Consider the following 18,131-nt stretch of genomic DNA (forward strand, 5'->3'; position numbering starts at 1 on the left):
TGTGCACCCAGTGATGAGGGATAATGAGGATGAGAGTTCTCTAAGGGGCCACATGTCTACTGTGTTCTATATGCATTTAGCTGATTTAAATTGCCATCCTGAATCAGGCTGATATGAATATATAATTAGGGCATACTATAGAATGAAGGTGTCTGGATGCATACTCTGGAGCCAAACCTGTATCACTGCTGTATGTGTATTCATAATTTCTTTGAAGCTTATGTGTGTGAGAGAGGAGACAGAGACAGAATTTGGATCTGAAGCTTTGTTGGCGTAACAGTTATTGCATCAATCTGGGCATTCAGTCTGTGCATTCTCTCTCCTTTGGGCCCGGTTTCAAATTTTCTTTAACCATCTTGTGGAAAGAGATGGAACAGAGTGCTATTGAGCTGCATTGAAAAGAATCTGTTTAGACTTGATGTGCATTCCCAAGATTCCTCAGGCTCTGAGGATTTTCATCTGGTAAGGAGATTGGAATGATGAAATGCCCTATTGAATTCTATCCCAGCAGCTTTTTGTTTCTAGCTGTTCTTTCTTTGGGCAGTGATAAAGGATGCCACTATTGCTGTTTGAAAGAAATCAGAAAATGTATTGCTGGTAAAGTATGCAATTTCTATATTCTCTTAAAGGATGCACTTAAAACTGCTCATTCATGGACTCACATTCTTTCCCAGAGAAGAATGCCAGCTTGTCTTTATATGAAAACTGCATCTACTTGTCTCAGCATGTAGCATTGTAATAGCAGGATTTTTTCCCTCTCCATTCTTTGGCTTGACAAATGTAATCACACAGGCCTGACTTGAGTATATGTGCAAACCATAGATATATGCATATACATATATGGGGAGTTAGATCTCCTGAGGAATGGTGACTGAGCACTTAGGTATGTGTTAAAGGATTTTTTTTTCCAGGGTGAGGCTCTTCGCTTCTCTTGAGCAAGCAGTGTCTCTGTCCACATTTTAATGATCCTTAAAAGCAAAAGGCTTATCCTGCCTATACCTGTTCTCAAGAATCTCCTGATGAGAAGGGAAAGTGGCACCCACGCCTACAGCTACATGATAGTTGTGTGTGGAAACTGCAAGAGGAAAGACACCTGTCGTACTCTTGAAGTTAATATACCAGTAAGTCAGTCTGTAGGGAACTGCTTTGTCCCCTAAGGGGAGTACAGCAGATGTGGAGAACCTGTAGCCCTCCAAGTGTGGCTGGAGTCCACTTCTCATTGGCTGTGGAGAATGTGCTGATGGATGAGGAGTGATAGTTCAACAACATCTGGAATATTACAGTATGGTGCAAATAGATAGAACAAATTACCTGTCCCGTGAAGTGGTTTTTTTTGGGTTTTTTTTTGTTTGTTTGTTTTTGTTTGCGCTTTAGGTAAGCCATAGATACATGAATACATCAGATCAAATGGGTTAACCCTTTTTGGCAGGCTTTTCTGAACAGGCTGAAAACTATAATGAATCGCTTCCTGCACCACCAATCTTGTCAGTGTAATGTACCGGTTGGACCATGGGCCAGTTACTTTCCCTATCAGACTGAGAGGACATTGGGGATAAAGTAGAGAAAAGCAGGGAGGTTGTGGCTCTCTGAACCCAGATCCCAGAGTGCTAAACTGGAAATAATACCTGTCTGTCTCGTCTTGTGCCATATGTGGAGAGAGGGTGTGTTTTTTTAAAAAAAAACACGAAACACAGTAAAATGGCCACTAGCATGCCTCAGAGGATTGGGGAGGGGTGATCTTTTTGGAATCAAAATTTTTTAAAAAATCAAAATCCCCCCACCCCTATTTTGGGGAGGAAATGGTGCAGCTCTACATTGTCATAAAGGGGTAAGTGAAGCTTCTATTACCTGTCAGTTGTTTGTGCTTGGGCTAAATAGACAAATGGTTTCATGGGTTAGAAGGCAGTTTGATTTCATTGATACTGTCCTAGTCAGTAGCTACTAAACTGACTGAATGCAAAATGAGAATCTACACAATTGGCTTACATAAGCAAATTATGGGCACTGGGTTCTTGCACCTTTGTTTGCAAGATTCCCCTACAGTAGCTACTTGGAACCCATGCCATTTCCCACCAGGAGGAGGTTAATCTTGAAATTGCAAATACAGTATGTACAGTACTTTCATCATACAAAATACTGCAAGGACATGCCTGTCTCAGTGTAGGCTCTCACAATCCTCTTTTTGCAATCTCCAATCCAAAGGCTAGCGGCATCTTTTAAGAGAACAGATGCCACCGCCTCTTCCTGCTGTGACCCATGCCTGCCTGAACCAGGACTAATAAATCAGATGCTGTGCTAAGAAGAAGGAAATGTTCCCTTCTTGAAGAGGTTTAAAACAGCCTGTTGCACGTTTTACTCTTGTACTGTGAGATGAGCATAATGTTAACTTATGTACAGTAGCTGCTTTCCTGAAGCAGTACGTAGGCATGTGATTACAGACAGTGGAAAACATGGAGAAAAATAGCTGCCTAGCTTTTCATAGCCAAGGCTTCAGTCCATATGTTCCTGTTTCCTTCAAAAGCAGCATTCCTCAAATTCTTTCCTGGTGATCCTTAGCAGTCCAGCTGGACTGCTTTCAAATAAGTTCCTTTTGTTGTTTACCTTACTGTTACCATGAAACAGCAGGCACTATTTTGCAAGACATTGGAGGAGGGGGATGTAATTCTGTGTAGAGTGTTTCCTAATGCAATTAAATCGTACTTTTTGTGAAAGCCTTAGGAATCCTGTTTTCATCACTCCCTGTTATTTCCAATGGCAACCTAGACTGATGAGTGATATTTGCTGTACATTTAATGCCTAGTATGTTGCCAATAATCCTATATGCCACTGTTTAATTATTCTCTAAGGGTGCTTCCTTTTGTAAGGCAAACAGTACCATCCCACATGCTATGAGCAGGTTCAGGCAGACCTCAAGGTTTTTAGTGGTACAGCAACTTTATGGGGAGGGAAATGAAAGGAAGTCCCACTCCTCAGAATCAGCGCAGTGTAAACTGGGATGCTTGGTGTTCATTATTGTATGGAAAAGAATGGGAAATACAGTGAAGAATGGAATGTAATATTCTCAAAGCCTTGGCTGACTGAGACCCTGAAACAACTTGTTGCAAATGTCAGCTTATGGTTTAGATTCTTGGTAGAGGCCTTTTAACCATTTAAAAATATTTAAGTCATTGAGTTCTATAACAGCTGGCCTGTTTCAGCAAGCTTTTTAGTTTCGGTTGAACTAGCCAGAAAGGCTAGAGGCAAGGCCGAAACTTCACAGCAGACGATAAATTCCTTATAAGGAATTTCTATAGCGCCTAGTGGTTCATTAAGCTGTGGGTACTTGGAAAGATTTATATTGTTGATATATGATACAAATATGCTATTGATGTCGTATATTCATAGTTGCATGTAAATGTATATAGTACTTGGAAAATTCATTTGGGACTACAGTTTCTAAAATCTCCCAAGCAGCATGGCTCCGTAGAACCATCTGGTTGGATACTGTGGAAAATGAAATGCTAGACTATGTGTTCTTAGATCTGATAGAGGAGTGCTCTGGTCTGGTGACCTGCCAAGTTGTTCCATTTCTAGGACACCACCTTCAAAAGGCGATTTTTAGTGGACTGCTATGCATGATTGGCTGAATTAGGCTTGTTGGGTCACAAATGGTGCAACCTTGCATTAAAAACATTCCAGAGCAGGGCTGGGCAGCTTTTCCCACCAGACTGACCAATCCATAGTTTCCAGGCTTTGCTAAATCAGCAATAAGGAGCTGTGTGGTGTATGAAAAAAGATTCTGATAGCCTACAGCAGGACTGCTGTTCTAGGGTAGATACCAATTCCAATACAATCAAGTTTCAGGGGTGATGGAACATCCCTTTGCCTTCAGTTTTGGTAGGATAATGGCCATTTTGTAGGGGCAGTGGGGCATAAATTGCCACCCAACCAGGCTTTGAGGTCCTCCTAGTGGCTGTGAGATGCAGAATATGGTTTGGGTCCCTCATGGGCCCATGGCCAGCACTTTCTTCACCCTGGCCTACAGCATGCACATAAGTGGTATGTTTGTGCATTCCTGCATTTGTTAGTATATGCCACAAAGGTTACCAGTTTTATGGATACAGGTTAAGCCCTTTAATTCCTTTTGTATACCTCTTTTTACTGCTAAAGGTTGGGTGACTGGTCTTGGTTAGTTGAAAAGGTTGTTTATGGTAGCATTTTGTCAGGCGTATATCTGCCCTAACATGGAGTGAGCCTGACAAAACATGCACATCAGAAGCTCAGGTAGATTCTGGATGGTGCTCAGATGAAGAAGGGAACTTAATTCATCTTTTTAGTTTAGTGGTACTCTGCCATTCCTGATCTAATGCCATAATCTTTCTAAATAGAGGAGGAAGGAAAATCTGGCCATCAGATGTTATTGGACTGCACCACTCATCTTTCCTCACCAAATAGGACTGATAGGAACCTCTGGAAGGCCATATTATTATTATTATATATTCCCCAAAAGCTTCTGGGAGTGAAAAAGGGTTTTAAAAAATGTTTTTAGCTTAAGCCAAGTTTACTTTAAATGCTTGGAGACTTGAGAAAGCAGTTCAAATTTGTAACTGCCCTGTGCTTCTGTCATCTGGATTGATGAGAAGGATTTTGAATTCTTTTGCCCTTTGAATAGGAGTTGAAAATTGTTTGCCTGTGAGAGCCATGTCTGGGTAATGCCTCAAGTATTGCTGCATGGCTGCCCACAGGAATGCTTTGCAGCAGTGTGGAGACAATTGGTTGGGCTGTGGGTTGATCCAAAGGGTGATCCCACCATACCAACCAAAGCAAAACAGAAGATAACCGTGCATAGCAGCCACTGCAGAGATGGAGACAGTTCTATTTGAAGGTGGTGTATATTATTGTACAGCATGTACATAATGTATCTTTATCAGTCACACAATCCTAACAGATTTCATTTAATTTAACAGGGTCTCCTTACTACGATAACGTCCGCCCACTTTCTTACCCAGATTCTGATGCTGTCTTAATTTGTTTTGACATTAGCCGTCCTGAAACACTTGACAGTGTATTGAAAAAGGTAAGCTTTCTGAAATAACAGATATGTATGTAGAGCTATGAAATGTCATTGTTTCCATCTGTATATACACTCATTCCTCCATATTTACAGCTTTGATATTTGCAGATTTGATTATTCACTGACTTGATTAATATCTTCCCTCTAGGAATATCTAGATCGTCCAGTGCAATTCTATGAAAAACTTTAACTAAAAGTTGCACTGAAAGACCTAGAGATTCCTAGAAAGAATTCTCTAATAAGCATTTGCAGTTATATGGTCAGTGTGTGTCAGACGTTGACACAGAGTTGCACTGGAGGACCTAGAGATTCCTAGAGAAGTGTCCTCTTGGGTAAAAACATGGTGTTTTTGTTATTTGCGGTTTTTCCATATTCATGGTGGTCTTGTGCCTAATCCTAGCAAATATGGAGGGACAAGTGTATTTATAATTGTATATAAATTCAGAACTTGGAAGAGTTAATGTGTGGACAACAACCCTCCAGATTCCCATGGTCAGTGCTATATTTTGTTGGGGATTCTGGTAATTGTAATCCAAAAATAACTTTTCTGAGCTCTGTTTTAGGCTGATTTTTTTTAAAAACATCAATAAATTAATTTAGAATTAATGGTTATAGTCAAAATAGAAATGAGCTGAAATTGGATAGATCATTCTGTCTCTGCTCAGTTTGTATCCCAGCATTACACATAGAGATCTCCCCACAGCTTTACACCGTTTGCAGACGGAGGAATGTATGTCTGCGAAAAGCTGATGAGTGTAGATGGCTCATCAAGTCCAAAAAGTTTCCAGAACTATTTTTCCTGACATTCCTGGAAAGCCTTGAATACTGCTGAACACTCCCACTGCTTCTTGTGCTTTTTGGAGGCCACAAGCCAGAAGTGGGAAACCTTTGCTCTCAGGATGGTTTGACTACACTCAGGAATATGGATCCTTTACTCCAAGTCAGCATGACCAATGGTGAAGGACTCTGGGAGACCAAAATATCAGGAGGGCTGATGATGCTCCACTCTGCCATACACACTGCTTCATCTATGTGTGAACAAGCCTTTGGGATCATTACAGCCCCACCCTTTTTGCCTTGGCAAGGTCTTGGAAAAGGGGTCAGTATGGGTTGACTTGCCCTTATCCGAAATGCTCAGGACCTGGAATGTTTTGGATTTGGGATTTTTTGGATTTTGGAATATTTGAATATATATAATGAGATACTTAGAGATGAGACCCAAGTCTAAACATGACATTCATTTACATTTCATATATACCTTATTTGTTGTGTGCCTTTAAGTCATTTCCAACTTATGGCGATCCTAAAATGAACCTATCATGGGGTTTTATTGGCAAGTTTCTTCAGAGGGGGATTGCCATTGCCATCCTCTGAGGCTGAGAAAGTGTGACTTGCACAAGGCCGTGGGTTTACATGGCTGAGCCGGGATTTGAACCCTAGTCCAGTGTTCAAACCATCACACCATTTGGCTCACACCTTATACTAATAGCCTGAAGGTAATTTTACACATAATATTTTAATAATTTTATGCATGAAACAAAGTTTGTATACACTGAATCACTAGAAAGAAAAGATGTCACTATCTCAGCCACCCATGTGGACAGTTTTGGATTCTAGATTTCAGAATTCCAGATAAAGGATATTCAACCTGTATTTCTCTACTCCAAGAGCAGTTACTCAATAAGCCAATGGCTACTCCCCTTTTTACCTTCACTTCCTGCCACCCAGTTGAAATGATACTAAAATAACAATACTCATGTTCTCATAATTGCTATCACTATTAACATCAGCACAAATTCGGAATCATGTTTTTCTGTGTGTTGACAACATAATCTGACCTAAAGAAGGAGTAAACTAGGAAAAGCAGAGAGTTCATCTCAATAATCTGACTTCTGGCACACCTTGTGCCAGGTGCCTTCTCTCGATTTCTGCTTACGTCACCCACCATAGTGTGCCTTAGAACCAGAGCTGAGGAGTAGTGGTGATTTGGGGTTGACTCCTTGTCCTATTCTGGAGTAAGATATTTTTTCTTAATGTTACTCCTCCCCTTCCTCCTATTATACTTCTCAATAAAAAAATAAACAATGGTGTTTGCTTGCACAATGTAATAACAGGAATAAGGAGTAACAAATATATTTTGTTACTCCTTATTCCTACACCTACTCCTGTAAAAACCTCTTACTCCTTTACTCCTTAATCTTACTCCCCAGCCCTGTTTAGAACACAACAATCATGTGATAATGTTGATCTTGGTTTTAGCTGTAAGCAGTCAGTGACATTCAGCTTTTCTGTTCTCCACATACCCTTCTAACCTCAACCCAGAATTCTCTGTCGCCTATTAATCCCAGTTAAAAGGCATTGTGTAGCTATTCCATTTTTTTCCCCATGATGGATTTTCTCTGGTAATAAGAGAAAATGGGAGGAACAGTGGGAAAGCAAACTAGAGACTGGCTTGAATCCTGTTGGTAGTCCCATTGTTAGAACCCATTGAAATGATGAGTTACCTGTGTGTTGACTCACTATTGCCCAGTTGATTCAGTGGATCTAGTTTAGCCTGGGCTAATCAGTAGGATTAGACAAGGCAACATAGTTATCTGGAACTCTGGTAAAATGCCATGAATGAGACAGAGTAGGCGAATTATAATAACCTCATTTGGAAATACATGAGCACACATTGAAATTTAGATTTTTGGGCTGTTGGCGATGCTTAGCTTTGCACCTCTGTTACATCTGTCTTATCATTTTCCAAAAGATGTTCTTGGCAGACTTAGTACTCAGCATGTTGTGAGTTACAGTGTGTCAGTTGAAGACAGTGATATAGTCAGTGTGTGTGATCAAGCAAAAAATGATTTGTAAATTCAGTGGGACTTAAACATGTGGTCCCATGGCGGTGTTTTCCCCCATGCAGTCAGGAACATTGAAAGGAGATGGATTGTACAGAGACCCATATGCATGTAAGTCATATGTGCATATGTTTTATACTAGGGATGGGGAACCTTTAGCACTTTACATTGAACTACAGCTTCTATTCTCCCTCACTTTTGACCATACTAGCTAGGGCTTCTGGGAGTTGAAGTCCAAAAGCATCTGGAAATCTGCAGGATATCAACCTTATCCTACACAGAATTTAAACTAGAGAATGGGATTGTATGTTTCCCTACATGACCTCATCCATGCATTGAAATAGCATCTGTATGGATTTGCATGTTCTTTAATTCCATTACTTTTAATGGGTCAGTTATTATGGGTCAGCATCAATTATGGTGGATTACATTCATGTTTACACTCTATTAGTGTATATTCTGTAATATATCCATTTCTAAAATTGCTACTGATATAATACTTTCACAGATTGGACGTTTTTTACACAAGTGCAGTTTACTTGGAAGGAATATGCAGATATTGTGTATTCAAGGTTCAAGCTTTGTGTTGCAATACAAGTTAAGTTGTGTACCATGCAGAGTGTGCCACTGGTGTGGCGAAGGTTAAGATCATATTTTTATCTGGTTATATACTTCTGCTTGTAATTTGTGCATTTGTTTAAACTTGCTTCAAGAAGCTCCCTTGATTATATCCTTTCTGTCAGTTGAATCCATGAGTCATAGAGAGGGAGTAACTTATGCCATGGCAGCTGGCCTATCTGTAGGGAATGTTAAATCTCATGTTTCGTATTTTCAATCTCTCTCCTTGCAAGCCTCTTGGGAATGGAAAAGTCTTCATGGTTTGAGTCAATCTCCAGTAGAGAAATGTAAAACATCTTCTGACAAGCAAACAGCTCTCTTTCTAGTTAAAAAAATGTTTCTGGTCTGTTTTGAAGTATCATATGGAAAGAGGATGGTAGGGTATAATTTCTTGTATAAAAATTACAAATAACAAAAGGCTGCATTTTCTCCCACATTTGAAAATATTTACATGGTGGAATCTTTATGGCATCCACTTTCTTGGTGTTGAACTTGTTATGGAAATTGGATTTCTCTGTGTATATACCAGAGGATGGAGAAAATAATTTTTTAAATTACAGTGCCCAGAATCTCCCAGTCATTATGTGGAATTCTGAGAGTTGTATCCCCCCAGTCACTGTAAAGCATTTCAGTGCATTAATGCATTCTTCTCAATGTTTCTGTGGCAGTACTAACAAAGAATACTTTTACAGTGGAAAGGCGAAATCCAGGAGTTTTGTCCCAACACCAAAATGCTTCTTGTGGGCTGCAAGTCTGACCTGCGCACAGATGTTAGTACACTAGTGGAGCTGTCCAATCACAGGCAAACACCAGTATCATATGATCAGGTAAGTGTGATGAGATGTTTTGATTATTAATAGATTGATACATGTTTCTCACAACATTACATTGGTTTTTGGAATATCGGAGGAAGGTGACACCAGTGATTCTTCGTTCTGTGCAGTCCACTTCTGGTCTACCACCTTCACAGACTAGAGTTCTCCTCAGTAGCAGAAAGTCTGATGCCCAACAACATAGCACATCTTTTAGTTCATATTTTAACTGGGGTTCATAACTCGTCTTTCAAATGACATTTAACTACATCTTCCATCATGCCTAGCCAGCATAGGCAGTAATGAGTGATGATGGGGGCTGCAGTCCAAGAAGGGCACACATTGCCCTCCACTGGTTTGCTGACATCTGATAGGTTTACTTTCTCTACTAAATTGTTCAGACTGGATAAATGATTGAGTCATAAGTTCATCTGATCTCAATGTCTTATCCCCACCATCTCTTTCTGCAGGAAGGCAAGACCAAACCCCTATTTTATTGGTGCTATATCATAAACTAGAAAATTGCTGTTCTCTTTTTTAAAGAAATAAATAAAATAAAAATAAACTCTAGGGGTAGATGTGTGGGAGAGGGAGAGGATTATCCAAATTCTCTAAGAAGTTAATTGATTTAGATGAAACTAACTCATCATTCTCTATGGGATTGTAATGTGAAGATTGCTTATGAGTGAGAAAAAGAATGATCCAGAAGCATAAATCCAGTGTAAGGGCAACAGTCAAATTAGTCACCTCTAAGGCACTGACATTCACAGTTAACTGGGAAGAAAATTCAATTGGAAACAGTGAATGTAACCTCTATATGCAAGTTCTACCGCTTCTTTTGAGTGGCAGTGTCTTCAGTACACAGTCAACTTTCAGTAAACAGTCACATTTCTCAAATAGAGTTGCTGGTTCTATAGTGCTAGTTTTTCTTTTTGGCATCATAAAGGCCAGACGCTTAATGCCAAGCTCTTCAATTTTCCATGTGTTTGTATTGGTTGGAATTTGGCAAGCAACCTGATACGAAGAGAGGACTGAAGTCAGCTCATACAGGAAATGTTGCTCTTTTATCTCCCTTTGCAGACTGAGCCCAGACAAAGCCTTGCCATTTTGTTGCTAATAAATGGCCTCCAAGGAACTTGACCTGCTTGAATTGCAGGCATGCAACATACTTTGAGATTCATCAGGACTTCAGAATGACTCTAGCCATCTAATTCATTGATTACCTATCCTTGTGCAAAAATGCAGACCTTACTTTAGACCTCTTAGGTCTAATCTGCACTGCAGAAATAATGAAGTTTGATACCATTTTAATAGCAATACCTAGCTGCCCTCATGCATATGGGTTGCATCCACACTGCAAAACTAACCCAGGTTGCCATCACTAACTGCCATGGCTCCATCCTATGGAATTCTGGGGACTGTAATTTGTTGTTGCACCAGAGCTCTCTGACGAAGAAGGCTAAATAGCTCACAAAATTACAAATCCCAGAGTTCTGTAGCTGTTTATTATTATTATTATTATTATTTGAAGCACTCTTTTTGCCAAGGGGCAAATCAAAGCCATAACAATAAAATAAATACTATCATATACTAAAGGTAAAATGCCCACCACCCCACTAGTTGCTACTCGTCTCTGCAACCTTGGAAGTAAAAGTGGTGTCAAACTCCATTGTTTCTGAAGTGCAGTCCAGAGTGTCTACTCAGATGCAAGTCTCATTGAGTTCCCTTGGTCTAACTCCCAAGGTTAACATATAGCAACCTAAGGCCAAATGTTTTAGACTACAGCTTCCATAAACCTCAGCCAGTAAACTGTCATTCAAACCTCTTTGGTCTCCTACCCTAATCATTTGTCACCTTGGATAGACTTAGGAGAACTGCAGTTTATAAACCATCTGGAGGTTGTCCACCCCTGGAATGTAGTCCTACTGGATGCAACTTCTGGGTGCATTTTGCAGAGTCCTAGGAGAAAGAATCTGTCAGGAGTTCAGTCACTCATCAAATAGCAATAAGGCAGTGCATGTCCAGCATTTTCTCCCCAATGCCAGAAATTCTGGGATGCGGAGGGAAGAAAATGGAGGATGGATTTTCACAGATGGTTGTTGAGGCACACAAGTAACAGTAGAGAATCTTCGACTTCACAGATAATCTTCTCTCTTTAACTTTGCCAACAACCTTTTCCTGAAGATATTTGACCCCTTCATTGTTGAATCTTCACCTATTCAGTTCCACTTCTTATGAAAGTGACTCTTAATATCCAGGTTTGAGGCTCAAAGGTTTTATGTTGTTGTTTTTTCAAGCCAAGCTGATTTTTAAAAATCTTACAGGGCTTAGTGTTGATTGAAATTTCCTGGCACCAGGGAAATTTCTCCTCTGTACCAGATCTTAAACTTGCTCTTCTTGAATTTAGCACTGTGATAAGAGAAGAAACTCCATTGCTCCTCCTGTCTCTGCCTCCTCTCCCCTTAAAAAAACTTCATCTGAGCCACAAACCACTGCATTGTTTCCAGGTTGGTCATGACTGTCTGAGGCCCTGTGTAATAGCTACATTCATGTAATAGCTGCCTGTCTCTTAGTTCATACAGAAACATTGTAGAGGAAGCAATATGGACTAGGAACCCCAAGAGTTGTGTTGGTTTAGTAGTGGCTTCCAAGTAATGGTTTGGCATTTTTCCAAGCCTTTAGGCTACCATAGGCCTCTAGGAGATGCATTTCTGTGGATTCCACATCAAAGCTTTCTGTAATAACACACCAAGTGGGTATACCCCAGTAATTTTCTTCCCACGGGTTACCAGTGTGGTGTTTCTGAGGTTAAGTTCTCTTGCTTGAGACAAATCGACTAGCATAATCCAAAACCATCTGTCTGCCACTTCGGTCTGTTAGAAGATGGGCTGTGTTAACGCATGTTGACAAAAGGGTCTCTTTCTCCTCTTTCTCCAAATACTAAATTTGCAGAAAGTTTCGCTCTCTGAGTTTAGTTCCTTCAATGAAGCAGTTCAAAATTCTGATTCTGCCTACCTTCATTTTCAGCAACCTGAAGGATTCTAGATGCTGTTCAGATAGTTTGTTAACATGTATGCTCTAGACCAATAAAGTATGTGAGGCAATTCCTAACGTGGATGGCAAAGTTTATGTTTCTGGCTAGAGGACTGTTTCTGGCTGTCTTCTGTATTTTAGATAGGCAACATCCTCATCTACCCCTGCACCCCTAAATCAGAGCAAGTCTATTTCAGGTCTTGCAATAGGAAAGCCAAATAACCATTTATTTTTCTCCCGCTTATGAGCTTTCTGTACAGAATTGCTCCAGGCATCCTTTATCTATACTTCTAAAGCCTTTGGTTGTTTTGAGTCATTGTAAATGGCTCAGTGGCAAACAGGGCTTCTTTAAGATTAACCCCATTGATTTATGGAAAGTTTTAGAGATCTGAAATAACTTTTTTCTCACCATGTCTCTCCTATTCTTTAGCCATACAGTTTAATTCCATCCCTGTTTATCTGCGAGTAAATCTTGTTGATATCAAGGTCAAGCGTGTGTGTTTGTTTGCATCTAGTTTCACCTAAGCCTTACATTAGAAATGGAATAGATGCCATTTGATCTCAGAAACACTTTAGCTACCCTCATTTCCTGATTTTTGAACTGTTCCATTATGTCATTTTAAGAGAACTTCCAGTAGTCTTCCCCAACTCACTTTCCTCCAGATGTTTAGATTAACTCCTGTCATCCCCAACTTGGTCAGCTCCTGGCTTGGGCTGATGAAGTTTATACTCCAAAACATCTGAAAGTCCTTGGTTGGGAAAGGCTAATTTAGGCTTTGTTGGCATTGCAGAAATAATCCAGGTTAACATCACTTTAACTGCCATATCTCAATGCTTTGGAATTCTGGGAACTGTAGCTTTGTGAGACATTTAGCCGCCTCTGTCAGAGAGCTCTGGTGCCACAACAAGCTATAGTTCCCAGGATTCTACAGCATCAGCCATGACAGTTAAAGTTTTTGTCAAACTGGATTATTTCTACAGTGCGGATAGAGGCTTAGGTCCAAAACATACTACACGAATAATCCAGTTTGAGACTGCTTTAGCTGCCTTGGCTCAATGCTAGGGAATTCTGGGAAGTGTAGTTTTGTGAGACATTTAGCCTCCTCTGTCAGAGAGCTGTAACATCACAATAAAATACAATTCCCAAGAATCCCTAGTACTGAGCCAGGGCAGTTAAAGCGGTCCCAAACTGGATTATTTCTGCAGTGTATTTTGGACCTTAGAAGCTGAGAAGATAGATTTGTCGAAGTTCATTTGGCTGGATTTGTTGCCCTTTGCAGCTTGTTGTTTTATTTTAAAGCCAACAGCTGAAGGTCACAGTCAAAACACATTAAGTTATTTGACCTGTGTTGGGAACAAAATGACAGACCTCCCAGACCTGAAAACTGCTGTACAAACATTGGTTTGTACCACATGAGTAAAGGTAACATATTTTCCTTGGCAAATAAAGTACATCTACCCAGCTATTCGGGATTCTCAACCCAGTCACAGTACAACATACTACTTTATGTCAAAGACCATGACTCTGGGTCTCTAGGAGTTAGATTTACTCCTTCCTGGCCATGGCTGAGATGTGTATGAGCTCTCATGAGCTGTCCTAGTGTAGAGGTCAAGTGGGCATGTCATCTGTTAAGTCCAGTAACACCTTTTTTTCAGAAATCCAGGCTTCAGCAGTGAAAAATTAGAAAACCTTTATTCAGCAGAGGCTTGTTGTCAGAGTAATCAGCAGGCATTAGCAAAGCATAGCTAAAGCACACACAATTTCACATCTTGGATCTTCTCGAGGCAGCCTTTACTCCCTTCTGTCTGCATGTTAACCACTTAGGAATGTGGTCAACAGATTCTGCACTTAACATACCACTGTATATGCCATCATTTACCTGCAGTACTGTATAACACATTACATGCCCAGTAAATAACAAGCAAATGCAGCTATACCCTTTTTAGTAAACACTACAAAGCATGGCAGACAAGCTGAAAGATTCAGCTCCTGACACCATCCTGGGAGATTTGACGACAACTTTAGGGCTAGCCAGGAGTTCAGACTATTGACATTAATTAATGAACTGTGAAGGATTGAACCCCATTATAAACCTGCCCATGTTGCTGTGCTGTAACTGATCCTGAAGCTCTGTCAGGCCAGAAGCACATGAGTAATCTTTCTCTCCCCAACCCCGCTCCAGCTATGGGTGTAGTCCTCAAATCCTCCCTTCCTGGCTTTCTCAGTGAGTTTATCTTTATATTTTATTTTTATTGGGCATGTAAAAGGTATAATTACAGTACAAAGAAAAGAAATACAAAGGGGGAAAGGGAGAACACATGGGATATAAAGATGAGCTAGAAACATATATATTGAAACAAGCTAATCATATTTCCAAAAGTACATTTTCTTGAAGTTGGCATCTATACAAAATAGTATGCTTAACTGACACATTCCCATCTCCATATTCAGTGCACAAAGTTATTAAAGCGGCAACATGGGCCACAAGCCTAGATTCTGTGGTTATTGTTGTTATTATTTTATTAGATAATACTAATAATACTAATAATAATAATAATAATAAAACTTTATTTATATACCGCTTTACTGCAGCGATCAAAGCAGTTCACAGTAGTATCAAATATACATAACATCAAATGAAATTACACATTATATAAAATACAAAATAAATAAAACCACGAATACATATGTAATTAAACAAACTTTCTTAAAATCACATGTAAGGAACATTAATAACATCTGCCAGTCATAAAAGCATCTTCAACAGGAAATAATTTCTACAAGGGGTCAGAAGGATATGCAGACCGGAAAAGATGGGTCTTTAAGGCTTTCTTAAAGGCATCTAAGGAGGAGCTCAGCCTTATCTCCTCTGGGAGCTTGTTCCAGTATGTGGGAGCTACAGAAGAGAATGCTTTTTGGCGAGTTGATACCAATTTCGTTTTAGGATATTCAAGTAAGCATTTCCCAGTAGTTCTGAGAGTGCGGGGTGGATTGTATGGGGAGAGGCGTTCCCTCAAGTAACACGGGCCCAAGCCATGTAATAACCAACACTTTGTATTGAGCAGCCAGTGAAGAGATCTTAATACCAGAGTTATATGATCTGATCTAGAAGTTCCGGCAACCAATCTGGCTGCAGCATTTTGAACTAACTGAAGCTTCTGAACCTGGTACAAAGGTAGCCCCATGTAGAGCGCATTACAGAAGTCTAATCGAGAGGTTACCAGTGCATGTACTACAGTTTCAAGGTCCTTTTGGTCGAGGCAGGGTCACAGTTGGCGTATCAGCCGAAGCTGGTACCAAGCCATTATAGTGGCTAACTAAGAGAATTGTGTGTTTTCATATGCTTTCAGTTAGCATTTTCTGATTGTGCAATTGTTCTAGCCCTGGATGGACTTCTGCTGATGGCTGCTGTCAGTATCAGCTACACAGTCTCAAGGGGTGGGAGGAGTGTACAAATCAAATAAAATATTTCTTTATTTTTTCATCCCAATCTTTTACAGGGAGCAAACATGGCCAAACAGATTGGAGCAGCCACTTACATTGAATGCTCAGCCTTGCAATCAGAAAACAGTGTAAGAGACATTTTTCATGTGGCTACGCTGGCCTGTGTGAACAAAACAAATAAAAATGTCAAGCGAAACAAGTCACAGAGGGCAAAACAACGGATTTCGCACATGCCTGGCCGGCCGGAACTCACAACAGTTACCACAGACCTGCGAAAGGACAAAGCTAAGAGCTGTACAGTGATGTGAAGAATTCTGTCACCTAAACGGAGATGGCAAGGACAATGTGTTTGTGTGGGATAGGTGAAGATTCAACAAGATGTGCCCAAGGAAACTGGTCTATTGTTACGGGCAGTCAATGCTTCAAGGCCGTGGCTCATCCTCAGTGGGCAAGAAACTGAACTGGGGAAGCCATTATGTAGAGGAAGGAGTGGATTCTGAAGGGATGTCAATGTTACTTGGATAAATACCAAATATGAAGGGAGCTCTATTTGAATGTGCTAAAGAAATGAAAGAATTGGTAGCACCTGAAGAAGTGATGTCCTGGAGGATGCTTATTTTTAGATCTATTTTTGAATACCGACTTTGATTTTTGATTACGTGCTAAAATATTGCTTTTAAAAATAAATTTACAATGTCCCTACTCTCTTCATTGTGAAGCTTTCCCCTATGAAGCCGTTTGATTTTCTTTCCTCCCAAAGGGTATGATTGCTTTTCCTTTACGTTTATCTTTAAAATAGGAAAGAGAGGTCATCCAGAGGAAAATGCTGTGTTAAGAGGCTTTAAAATATAATTTCTTAATAAGATGACTAGAGCTGAAAGAAAATTAAGCAAGTCAGGTTCAAAGAGCCTCCAAAAACTTCAAATTGGAAAAATCCAGAAGTGAATGTGGACTGACTTTTAAAAATATGTATGTTAACCTATTTAAGGGTAGTTTTCAAGTGCAGAATCTTCCTCTACCATTGTGACTGTCATGAAAAATTCAATAATGGGTCTAAAAGCCAAGTTATTTTGATGCCTTCTTAGCAAGGAAATTGTAGACTATCTTGATATCTTGGGTTGAATCACAACGCCCTAACAAATGAATGGTGCTAAGGTTTAGTTATTTAAAAAGCTCCTTAATTAGAAAGGAATGTTAGTCTTACTGCCCTCCTAATTGTCTCCTTTGGTATGAAGGAGGGCAGCCTCAGCACTGTGTAAGGGAATAAGTGCTGCTCTGCTATAAAAATTTTCTACACTTCTATACTGGGTGTTGTTGTTGTTGTTTTTTAAAGCTAGCACATGAGCCAACCTACCCAATTATCATCATTATGATGCATCTCTTAAAATGGCTGCATATGGATGACCGTCTCTTATTACACGTTTTCTGTTTACTTGTAATGAGCACTCTGACGTGGGAGGGGGGAGCAGAGCGGAGCCTGGAGGAACTGCAGAGCCTTTAAGGGGTCCCGAGTGGAAACTGGATATTGCATTAATCCTGAAGGTCTAATACAAGCATATCCAGACAGTGATCATTAAACATTACTTGTGTGACCCACATTCTGTCAAATTCCTTTTCACTGACTGATGACTATTGTTACATCCACTAAGCCAATCTTGAAAATAGTTTGCAGATGTTGTTATGCTTTGGAGTACACACCAGAACTCTGCTGAGAGAGTGTCTCTAAGGCTTGTTGAGTGCAAGCATTTTCTTCTCCAGTGCTTCATTTTTGAAGTATTTATTTCCACAAGAATTCCAGATATATTGCCACCGTAATATGCTTTTGATTGATGCAATGGTATGCTTAAGGCAGTATTAAAAAAATAGCTGGCAAGTGCTTTCTGTATTTAAGTATTTGTAAAAAGAAAAATAAGTTAACTGTTTCAACACAACATCCATCATGTTTTAACAAATGTCAGTCTCTTTGTATGTTTGGTTATTGTTTCTGCAGTATTTATTTCTTTTCTTTTTAATAAAAAATGTTTAGTCGTTTATATTTCGGCTTGTGTAATGTTCTTCTGTGATTTATTGTTCTTCTTAGGCTGAAGTTCTGCACAAACATATCTGGGGCGCTTTTGCACAGCACCGTTGTTAGCACTGTGATTCCACTTCAGCTGCCAAGGCTACATCCCCTGGAATTCTGGGATTTGTAGTTTGACCAAAGACACCAGAGGAGCTCTCTGGCTGAACCCACTCCCTAAACTGCCAGTCTCAGGACTCCATAGGATGGAGCCATGGCTGTTAAAAGTGGAATTGGAGCTCTAGTGTGTGAAGGATTCAGTAGGTGT

General features: G+C 40.0%; 1 protein-coding gene across 1 annotated transcript in view; it reads left to right on the forward strand.

Annotated features, from left to right (window-relative positions):
• RND3 (Rho family GTPase 3) overlaps positions 1-17,831 on the forward strand; it is a 30,520-nt gene extending 12,689 nt beyond the window's left edge. The window contains exons 3-5 of the mRNA XM_089520043.1: positions 4,947-5,056; positions 9,207-9,341; positions 15,861-17,831. Of these exons, the coding sequence (XP_089376169.1) occupies positions 4,947-5,056; positions 9,207-9,341; positions 15,861-16,112 (497 nt within the window). The 3' untranslated portion in view covers positions 16,113-17,831. The remainder of the gene's footprint in view (positions 1-4,946; positions 5,057-9,206; positions 9,342-15,860) is intronic.
• Positions 17,832-18,131: the final 300 nt, after the last annotated feature.

This window comes from Sceloporus occidentalis, unplaced genomic scaffold (genome assembly GCF_023333645.1).
Source record: "Sceloporus occidentalis isolate IW3139 unplaced genomic scaffold, rSceOcc1.0.p SCAF_4, whole genome shotgun sequence".
In the NCBI taxonomy this organism is placed as follows: domain Eukaryota; kingdom Metazoa; phylum Chordata; class Lepidosauria; order Squamata; family Phrynosomatidae; genus Sceloporus; species Sceloporus occidentalis.